The 11,587-nt window shown below is 43.1% G+C and overlaps 1 protein-coding gene across 1 annotated transcript in view; it reads right to left on the minus strand.

Moving 5' to 3' along the window:
* Arsb (arylsulfatase B) overlaps positions 1 to 11,587 on the minus strand; it is a 164,611-nt gene that overhangs the window by 152,563 nt on the left and 461 nt on the right. The window contains exons 2-3 of the mRNA XM_010619143.3: positions 11,363 to 11,584; positions 3,492 to 3,678 (exon numbers count right to left, since the gene is read on the minus strand). Coding sequence (XP_010617445.1) covers positions 3,492 to 3,678; positions 11,363 to 11,584 — 409 coding nt within the window. The remainder of the gene's footprint in view (positions 1 to 3,491; positions 3,679 to 11,362; positions 11,585 to 11,587) is intronic.

Genomic DNA, 11,587 nt, shown 5'->3' on the forward strand with positions numbered 1-11,587 from the left:
ATATATATATGAAAATGACTATGATAAAACTGACCTAGCCTTTTCCTCAGGCTTGGGCTTTTCCCTAAATTGACAATTAAAACTCTTAAATAGCTTATATCTTTTTTCACGATCCAATTAAATTCATTTATTAGTACAAACAAATTCATTCCTGAGGTGACTTTGTATATGATTATCTTTTCTCCTGCATATATAACAGACAAGAAAATCTAACATGTTTGCTAATTAATGTGTATCCATGAAAATAATTTCTATTCTTTCATGGGTGATTAAAGTAGTTAGGATGTAACTGAGAAAAAGCCTAAATAAAGCCTCTAGCTCCACATGATTCTGCTTGACTTTACAAATCTCAAACCAGGCATGGCAGTGCACATATATAATCCCAGCATGCAGGAGGGTGAGACAGGAAGATTCCAAGTTGTCAGTTAGGACTACCTAGCAGAAGAAGACCCTGCCTCAAGGCAAAACAAAAAAATCCTAATTTTACATATCATGCAGCTGAGTAACACATTATTAGTCTCCCATTAGCTTTGCCATAGAGGACACCTCTGATTGAAGCTGCCTGGTGGGTTAAAATTGTTCCCTGGCTAAAGTTGCCTTTTGCTTTTCTTCTGCTGTATCTTATTGACTAACTAGAGGTTTAGCTAGTCCTAAAACCAGAAACTTTCTAATCAGTAACTTTTCTTTAGAGTTAGAGAACCTACAGCAGCAGGTGTATCAGAAAAGCAAACCACCCAGCACCTTATAGCCTGATCTGAGATTAAAATATAACTCCCCAAATTCCTATACCAGCTTTACACCTAAGGAGTTTTCAGGACAGAAATTCCTATCTTACAACTTGCTACCAATAAATCAATCTCTCTCTCTCTCTCTCTCTCTCTCTCTCTCTCTCTTACTGCTTCATAGAGCGGCAGCAAAACAAGAGCTTTTGCAGTTACAAGGACACTGGAGGTCCAGTTTGGGTTTTCAACAACTACCAAGTGTCAGAGCTTGAGGAAATAACCCCAGGTTCCTTACCTATAAATGTACATGTTTTCTATCATTTGGGAGTATTTATGTATAGAATATGCTTGATTAGATAATATATGAACTATTAAAACTAAACTATCACAACTAGGAGAATTCCAGAAGTAAAGCTATTGTTTTCTATCTAGATGTCCCCCAAGAGTCCCAGGCAGGGCTTCTAGAGGTTACTGAATCATTGGAGACCACACTGACTTGCTGTCAAGAGGCAGGGCCCAGTTAAAAGGGACAGTCACTGAGGATGAGACTAGAAGGTGACTCTTCTTCCCTGACTCTCCTCCTCAGCCTCCATCCTTGTGCTGGCCAACTATGGGCTAAAACTGTGAGTCAAAATAAACCTCTCCTCTTTTAAGTCATGGGTGTTGGATATTTTGTCCTAGCAATGAGGAGGTGACCACCACAAGAACTATTTATTCACATATGTATTTGGCCAAACTGATCCTAAGCAACTCTCTGATGATCACATAATGCTTTCATCATAATGGTCACTCACAAATTTGAACTGTGATGCTGAGCCTACAGATGAGAATAGCCGATGCGCTTTGGGGGAAAATTAGAAAATACTTTTTTGAACAATTCAATCTGTTTTAACAGCTGTACCGAGATACAGCTCACATGCCATACAAGTCACTCATTAAAAGTGTACAGTTCCTTGATTTTTTAGGTATTCACAGGGTTGTACACCCCTCCCCATTATCTGACTGTTTTTAGCAGGGCATCAGTGTGACAATAACCACCGTGTGGTCACCACACTCTCCTCAGCAGCGGTCATCTTTCATGTGAATGCAGAGGTGTTTGTTCATCTGGGTCCTGTTAGGCTCACACCTATCATGTCTACCTTCTTTTTCTCAACTGAGTTTTTAAGTACACAACTTGGCTTTTAATTTAAAAAATTCAAAATAATCACAGTCTACCCTTTTGACAGAATATAGATATCAACTTATATTTTAGCAGAGGGCTGGCTGAAAAATCTCAAAGGAAGTACAGGCTGTTCCTCTGGAATTTCCAAGATGACAAAGTGGTTTTATGCTCAAGTCTGATTTTTAACAGCTACAGGATGCTGGCATCCAGAATGCCAGGTTGGTCAGCAATGCCTGTAAGAGCAACTTATGGGGGCAGGCATACATGCTCTCCTGGCTGAGGCCCTTGGATATTGATTTTAACTGGATCCAAGGTGACATCACAGAGCCAGCTGCTCTGACTGCATTGGTGTAGCATTCATTTACATCCCCTTTACTGAATTTCACTTTCATGCATTGGCCTTTTCATGAATGGAAGAGTAATTTATATCAGAAAACCACTTTATTACTAACATGATTAAGGGTGTTGTCACCTTTACCTTCTCCCAAAGAAGAACTTTCTCTTAAGTCTAAAAGCCAGAAAATGCTTTACTTACTCTTCCTGAACATCTGGTTTCCATTTATTCTGTAAATAATGTGACTCTTACAGCCTTCCCCTTTTCTTTTCTCTTTTCTTTTTCTGTCTCTGTCTTTCTCTCTCTCTTTAGACTTTAGAAATCTCCTATCTTAGAGGTGACTAAGAAGCCCACCTAGAACCACAAATTTTTAAATTAATTTGGTGACATTAATCTTTGTTTTTCTACTCACCCTAATCTTGTAATTATAGCCAAAGTTTTTTTATGTTCAATATGTGTTCCCTTTTGGCTATGGCAGACTGTAAATAAACCAAGCAGCAGATGGAAGGTAAGGAGGTAGCTAAATAGCTAGACAGAAAGATGGCTCAATATAAAAAGAATTTGACAGAAAGATATACAGCTACTGGCAAGATAAAGAGGTTATTAATTAAGATGCAGTTTGTAGCAGGTTTAAAGGGCATATTTTAAAACAAACTTTAGGTTTCACATTTATTTTATAGGGCTATCAAGTTCATAAAATACTTATTTTCCTATTACCGTTTATCATTTGTCTTCCTCATTTTATGAGTACTAATTTTGATCCAATTATTGTAATTGATTCTCTTTGATATAGTGATTTCAAAAAAATACCTCACAGATGGGAGGACTCCAACAGAAGACAATCTTCTGCCACCCTCCCCAAAGAAAAGAAAAGAAAAAAAAACAAACCTTAGAATACAGCTCTCGATGAGAAGAAATAGTGTAAACTTTTGTAAAGGAAATACTGTATGCTTGTATTAGGATTTACCTGTAATTAAGTACAAACCAGGAGACCATATTCCCTCTAGGTAAAAAGATTCCAGGAGAGGTACAGGGAGCAAACCTTCAAACCTAGGGAGCATAGGGAGCCTCAGGGCTGGGGCAGAGGGAACTGCTCAGCAGCTGCACCTGCCCAGCTCCACACCACCCAGAGCACAGCTGGTCACGGAAGTAACATTAGAAAGTGGCCTCTTGCTCAAGTTCCCCATTATTTCATCTGATCACACCTGCATGTGTTTTACGAGAAGGATGCAGTTAGTGTGAGCTGTTAGAGAAACACATGAGCTTCCATTACCAAAGTAGGTGTCAAATCCTCGGCGGGTGGGAAGGCATTCTTTCCGGTACATCCCCAGGTGCCACTTCCCAACCATGTGGGTAGCATAGCCTGCTTCCTGTAGGAGCTGGGGCAGGAGCTTCTCATCCAGAGGAACACAGCTGGGCTGACAGGGCCAGATTATCTGATGCTGTAGACCTGTGTGGATCTTTAAAGAGAGAAACCCAAAACTATGCATGAATGACTCTGAGACACTGTCAATAAGTACATCAAGGGGCTGCCTGATTTCCTGGACACATCTGTTGATTTGGATGTTTAACTTGTTCCCATATTAGTTCAAGGATATTTCCTCACTCAAGTAGAGTAATAAGCACAAACAGGATTTGAAAAGATGAACAGAAGCATGCCAACAAACGAGGTATTTTCAACAAACGTTTATTAAGGCACCAAGTCAGAAACCATTAACTTTGCACTATCTAAAGAAAAAAGTAGCAATTACATAAAGTGTGCATATTTCAAGGAAATCCCTGTGCACACCAGTTGGTATTTGATTAGAATGGCAATCTTCGAAGATGCCGTGGTTTTTTTTTGTTGTTAAATGTTATTTAACAACATGATGAAACCCTACAACATGTTTCTTATTCTGCTTTGCATAAAGCATAATCTCAAATGACAATGATATATAACTCAATGTATGTTGCTTGGGCCCTCAATACTTTTTAAGCAAATGCAGAGATCCTGAGGCCAAAAAGTTTGAGAACTGCTCCTCTCTATACTGCAGTACAGTGACACAGTGACACCTGAGATAAGAACGCTCCTCTGAGGACAAGATGCTTAAGAAGTCAGGTGAGCGAAGATGAGAATGAGCCTCAGAGGACCTGTGGTAAGACCAATCCAGGCATAAGGAATGAAAACTGCCAAGACCATGAGGCTCAAACTTGCATGGTATCCAGCAGAGAAGGGACCAGCAGAAAAGTCGGTGCAGCCCCGCTATAGGTCTTGGGGTGACAGATGCTTCTGCCCCCCAACAGGGTGTCCCTGCTGGGCTGCTTCCTGGTGGGCCAGGTCTTCTTCCCCTCAGACTTGACACCTGCCACCTCCTGGTCCTAGCTGAGGAGAAATGGCCCCAGACGCCAGCTCCCCACCACTGGAGCTCCTAGCTTCCAGGACACAGAATGCTGGAACTGCCAGTTGACTGCTAGCAAGGCTCTGGTGTCCACAGCTGCTGACAAGGGGCAGCAAGCAATCTGCTATGAATATATGGTTAATAATGTGTTTGTGAGTGACTTGCTTGTTGTATAACTTAAAGTAAATAATATAAGGCTCAGGGAATTACATCTTATCCTGACTCTATCACTTACTAGCTTTATAACATTAGGCAGTAACTGCAGTAACTTACTTCAGTAAATTAGTACTGTAATTAGGCTCAAGCTCCGTATCTGTAAAAGAAGGTATCATCTTCCTCTTGGAGTTCTTGGGAGGACTAAGAAGATAACAAAAAAACGCAAAGAATACAATACACACTTAACAGCATCATGATAGCAACTGTAAGCACTGTTATTCACACATCTCTCCCTCCTGCCAACACCTTGGCACGTACTATGGTGGAGATACCCATCACATAAAATGCACACCTAACTATATTTGACAATAAGCAGATAACAAGTGAACTCCCCCAAAACCATCAAATTGATGATCTTTGTTGTTTATTACAAGCAACAATTAGCTTTCTGACAAGCTTTGACAATGTCTTGGATTTGTGTGTGTGTGTGTGTGTGTGTGTGTGTGTGTCTTTCCAGAGCTAAAAACTTTTATAATCATACCTATTATGGCTTGATTTCATGATATCTTTCCACATAGTCCTAAAGGAACCACATGGAATACCTTAAATGTTAATAAAGTAGGTTTATTTTGAGAGTGATGTCATTATCTTGATGATGGCGTGATGGTTTCACAGGTACATATACACATCAAAACTTATCAAATTGTACATTGTACATTTAAGTATATTTAAGTGTGTGTGTCATTTATTGTAGGTAGACCACATATCAATACAGCTGTTTAAAAATAAACATAAATTTCAGCTTTTCTATTGAGATTTTATACCTTTCTCAACAAAAATTGGGCACCTACACTGGGATGCATGCCAGGTGCCTTCTATTTGCACTGCAATCCACTCTGTCATCCTGACCTTGCCCTGGGAGACCCCCATGAGGTTTAGACCAGAGGATTAGTGTGCCTCAGGCTTTTCATGGGGTCAGAGCCTATGGAGAGCCCTGGCTGGAAGGGAGGGGACAGAAGAAAGGTTCAGCCTGGCCACCTTTGTCTCTCTACCAAAGGCTAATCTGAAGGCAACTTTTTCTACAAGTCCCTTCATAGGTTCTGGTAACTGTCTACCCCTTTTTTCCTCCCCTTTGGTCTAGTATCAGCCCCACTGGGTCACCACACAGCTCCTGTGTTTCCCCACATATTCATACCTTTAAAATGAATCCTTTGTCAATAAACCCTCTCTAAATTATCCTAACTTGAATATACCATTTCTTTCCTGGGACTCTAAATAATAAAGAGGTTATAATACCAGGAAAGAAAAATGTTGCTTTCAACATACAAATATATATATTCTTGACCCCTCTCCGCCTTCACTTTCCCCCTTCTCCCTCTCCCCAATGATTCTTTCCATCATTAGTACTATAAGTTTAATCAGCAGAAAATTGATCCCTGGCTCAAAACTTCCTCACATGTACTAACTGGCAAGCAAGAAGGATATGTAAAGATAGGTTTTATGGAACCCAAAACGGCCAGTGGAGATAAGTCCTAGATGCAGATATCCTTAAATGAAACACTCATCCATCGCATGCAGAGCATTAACTCTGATCACTAGAAAGCAATGCCAAGAGATGCTCCACAATTCCGCTTCCCAAGCCCTGGGCACTATGCCAGGTGGTCAACTGAAGCTGCCTCCATTATCTACAATCATATGGAGCAGGGAATTTGTTCTTTTCAGTTTCTGAGAATTTATTTGACAGAGCATTTTTATGGCATTATTGGGAAGCAGAAGCCAAACTCTGGATGACAGCCAAAAATATATTTTGGTCTGTTCAAACACTATCTGAAGTAAGGAGGCTGTAATGTGTTGGGAGGCAGTAAACAGGCAAATGTCAAGCTGGTTTCAATCCAGCACTTCAGCTTAGCACAAACTATGCAGCCACCCTGTGCTTCATGGGCAGGATGATAACAGGCCACCAAGAAGAAACGAAAGGAAAAAACAAAGGTGCTCTGTGAATACAGTAGAACCTAAACTCTTCAATTCTACCACCTGTCTCCATAACCAGAGTTCAGGTATAAGTGGAGAATGTCCTGTATATGAAATTCCACGTGGGCACCTCCCTCTACCTTATGTAGCCGCCTCTCTCCTTCACTAAGTCCTCTTTCACAAACAGCTCTTTGCCCATCAAGGATTCACCCCACACAGGCTAAGGGTCTGCAAACCCAGGGAGGACCTGGCCTGTTTCCAGGCTGGTTCCACAAGTGAACTAATGCAAATTCCTTGGGCTGATGTGGACCATAGTATTTTATTTGGTCCCATCACTTTTTCTGTGCTCTGGGACCTAGGAGATCCTTGCAGGATAGTATTATAAGCCTAAAAGAGAAAACTGGTATCTTGCAGGAGGAGAAGAGGACAGCAGCTACCATCTTTCAATTCCCTAAGTTCCAGGCAATCCTCAGGTTATCTCTTTGGAAGCTCAGAGCACAATATTTCAGCCACCCTCATTCGAAAAGGCAAGGGCTGTGTGTGCCATACACAGGGGAATAACACCCAGTATATGCTAACACCCAGGTGAGCAAAGGGAGGCTCCACCCAGTCCATCTGACTTGTGCGAGATGAGCTCAGGTCCTCACTGTGCCTTTATATTTATGCATCACACACTACCTGCAACAGTACTTCAAATTCAGAAAAACAGGTAGTGCTGCCTCTCTACTGCACACAGCAGAGAGCCGGGACAGAGGCTTCATGACTGGAGCACAATCACACACATGCTGGTGGCCGTTCATGAGGTGAGAATTTCCAGGTTGTAACCACAGTCAAGTGCCACTTGTGCCGCATCAGAGTTTATTCCTAGAGATGCCTGCAGAACAAATGAGTCCTGGAAAATCTGCTTCCTCCCCCTACAGCCTTCAAACAAGTGTTAGCTGCCCATGCTGCTAAAGCCAAGAGCTACAGCACACACATTATGTGTGCTAGGAGCCCAGCTTGGCCATCTGGCCTGGCCCCTTGTACTGGGCTGCAGAACTGGCCCGTGTCACTGACAGTTTTAGGGTCTATTTATTTTGCTGTTGATTAATAATAAACAGTGCAAATCTCTGACTAAACCTACAAAGGGATGTTTGTAAAAAGAATAAACAAGGCAGAAATGGTTTTGATTTCTATTATAAAGCCAACAAGAATTTATAATGAAATAGAAGGAAAACAGGAAGAAAGCTGAAGACAAAGAATTTTAGTAAGGTAATATGATCAAAGTAACAAAAATAGCCAGGTATGATGGTATAGGCCTGTAATCCTAGAACTCTAGGAGGCTGAGGCAGGAGGAGTCCAAGTTTGGCACATCCTGGGCAACTGTGACTTAACAAGATTCTGTTACAAAATGTAAATTAAAATAAAATAGAGCTGGGGATGTAGCTTAGTACACAGGCTCTAGGTTCAACCCTTAGTAGACCCCCTCCAAACACGCATGGAAACAAAATGATGACTACAGAATAACAGCTTTTACATCAAAGTGATTCCTGAAATAACAAACCTAATAAATTAATCAACAAAAATATTCCTTAAATCAATGGTCATCTTCCCCTCAGCCCAAACTTATTTCCTTAATTCTTCATTTCCAATGCCCTAGGAGGTACAATATACAAAAACATAGAAATATTTCTTTACAGTATCTTTGATATTGTACAATAAGATCTCCAGACTCCCTTTTCCTTCTGAGAAAATGTGTCTTGGCTATGGGGAGGCTGAGGCAGCCTGGCTTAGCAAATCAAAAGATGCATCAGAGAAAGTCACCAACAGGAGTCCTGACATGTTTCAGTGGGGTCACCCCACTGGTCACTAAAGCTAATGCACCTGTTTTTCCTCCTACATGAGCACAGCACTGACAAGTGCTTTCTGTTTAGCAGCTCTGTTGGCCTCTGGGCCACAGGCTGCTGGGATCTCTCCCTCCTTGGATGCCTTTGCCAGAGGGTCCTGAGAATCCTCCCCACTAGCAACTTCTCTCCTCCCCCAAACCCTGAACCTATTTCTTCCTATCCTCACTCCTCTTTGCCCCACTTCTAACTAAAGGGTCCAGGAGACAGACGAAAGACTGGAATCCACAGACAGGCAAGCTGGGGAGAGAGGGCTGGCGGGCACTGAGGGCGCCAAGGAGAAGCCCAGCCTCTCTCCTATTTCCTGTCCAAGGTTTTACTTCAGAGGGGAGTGAAAAGCCAGGTGTTGCCCATTTATCAATGCGATTTAGAAAAATGTGGCTTGGGCCCCTGAAGGCCGAGGCCTTGGGGACAGCTTTCACGTCTCCTCCTGCCAAGGTTTGTGGAGCTCTGGTGGAGCAGTCCCTCGGCCCCCAGGGAAGAACAGGGGAGGCCCAGAGTTACCTACCTTTCCCTAGCTCCTCCAAGGCCCCCTCTTTATTTATTTTCTAATCTTCTTGATTTCTTAAAAAGGAAGCAAGGGGGCTAGATGTGGATGCCAATTCTAGTGGTTTAATCAGTGCAGAAACACTCCTGCTGGAGTGTGCAGCCTCTTGCACCGCTCAGCCTTCAACACCATGGTCCTCTGGGCAGAGTCAGGCAGCGAGGCCTAATGCAGGAACCAGGCCTCAGAAAAGACAAAACTACTGCAGTGTGCACTGGGAATGCAGATGTATAATGAATCTTTCATGTTGAATAAAGTCAATTTATCAGACTATGAATATTTAATATGTTCAAATGCCCTATTTGAACAAAAAGCAGTATACAAGTTCTATTAGAAAAACAATAGGATTTTTAAATCAGTATTTTTCACGTAGGGCCGGGGATTTAGCTCAGTGGTTTGGTGGCCTGCAAGGACCCTAGTTCAATCCCCGGTATCAAAAAAATATATATATTTTTTTCATGTTGAGATTACTGAGCAAGGGGAAATAAACACAAAATCTATTTCCTCACATGTACAGAAAGTCTCCAAGGCACACTAAGAAATTAACAAATGGGTGTTCTACTGAAGATAGAACGAAAAGATATTTTTTATATTTAAAGATTTTGAGTGCATTTTCTAGAGGCCATCTGAAAAGTAAGAATACCACAAGCACTTGATAGTGGTTCCTCAAATTACAAGTTCTAATTTAGAACTTGTTAGATTAGACGCGTTCTTCAGTGCATCCTATGAAAACAGGAAGAAGGACAGCTGACTGCAATGATCACCATGAGCAGGTAGCAGGAGGTCCAGGGAGACCCAGCCTCCCTCTTGGAACTCGCAGCACATTTCTTCTACCCTCATTCACTCAACTCCAGCCTCCATCGTTTTCTCCCCATCCTTAGAACACGCTGGTTCCAGTCTGAGAGCCCTTGCTGTTTCTCCTCTTATTAAACTCTCCTCCCAGAGCCCTAAGCTCCCCTCATTCAGGCCTCTGCAGTGTCCAGCATGGGACGTGCATCAGAGTTGGGATCATGGAGGGAAGGCAGGAAACTCACACCGCTGACAGGGAAGGGAACCACGCTTCATCTCCATCGCAAGCCTTGGTCACGGGTGTTTCTCAATCTCAGCAAAATTCTGTCTTTCCTCTCTATCAACTCTTCAGACAGGAGGCTGAAGTTGATTTGAAAGACTAAACACATACCAAGGGAGGCAGGTTTCAAGGGTATCCCTGACTGGCACAGTAAGCTTCAAATGTTTACAGAACAGTATATACACATACACACAGAGAGACACACAGAGAGAATATCAACAGTATCAGCATAAATGATTGTATTTAATAAGGTCATAATCGGAGCAGCATCTTATAAACCGGGCAATCTTACTAAGATTGAGGGAAGAGTCCAATTTAATAAGCCTGATATACTTAGTGGATACACGAAAAGCACAGGGATCAGCATTAAGACTTTCTAGGCGCGATTCTTCATGTCATCCTGTTTGCCCAAGCTATTCCTCACCAATGAAGAAATCAAAGATAATCACAGCACTATGGAGGCTGATGCAAGACTGCAAATTCGAGGCCAGCCTGGGCAACTCAGCAAGAGGTCTCAAGATTTTTAAAAATGTTAAAGGAGGTAGGGGGTCCTGGAGATATGGCTCAGTGGTAGAAGACCTATGGGTTCAAGTCCCAGTAACGGATTTTTTTGTTTGGTTTGGTTTTGATTTTTTGAGACAGGGTCTCGCTATGTAGTTCAGACTTACCTTAAACTCACTACATAGCCAAGCCTGCCCTCGAACTCAGCAGCAATCCTTCTGTCTCAGCCTCCTGAGTGCTAGGATTATAGGCCACCACGCCTGGCCAAGTCCAGGTTAAAACAAAACAAAACAAAACAAATTTAGGGAGCTATTTTGGTCATTCCTAGTCATCTAAATATGCGCACTCTCAACTGCGCATTTCCTCTCCTAGTAACAGCGAGGTGTGCTGTTAAAGGGAAGTGTTTAAAGCGATCATGAAGATGTTAGAGGGTGTCAGCACGAGCTCAACTCTGACAGGAAGTCAGCCTGGCGGATTCCAGCGGCGACCCGAACTGACCCACCTCGCCACGCCTCGATTCCTAGTGCCCGGTCCCCGACCCCGCCTCACCCCTCCTTCTGCGCCTGCGCACCCCGCGCCCAGCGCAGCCGCGAGAGAACGAAAGACCGGGCCACGCGTGCGCAGAGACAGGCGAGCGCGCACCTGATAGCGACCAGTGAGTAGCTGACTCCGCGACGGCGTGCACAGCGGCTGCGTGTAGTAGTTTTCCAGCTGCACCCCACCTGCCGCCAGCGCGTCCAGGTGCGGCGTGCGGAGGAGCGAGCCGTGGAAGCCCACGTCGTTCCAGCCCAGGTCGTCTGCTAACACGAAGACCAGGTGCGGAGGCCGGCCCAGCCCGGCGCCCGAGCACAGCGGCACGAGCAACAG

Source organism: Fukomys damarensis, unplaced genomic scaffold, assembly GCF_012274545.1.
Source record: "Fukomys damarensis isolate Sample0158 unplaced genomic scaffold, DMR_v1.0_HiC HiC_scaffold_1, whole genome shotgun sequence".
NCBI lineage: Eukaryota > Metazoa > Chordata > Mammalia > Rodentia > Bathyergidae > Fukomys > Fukomys damarensis.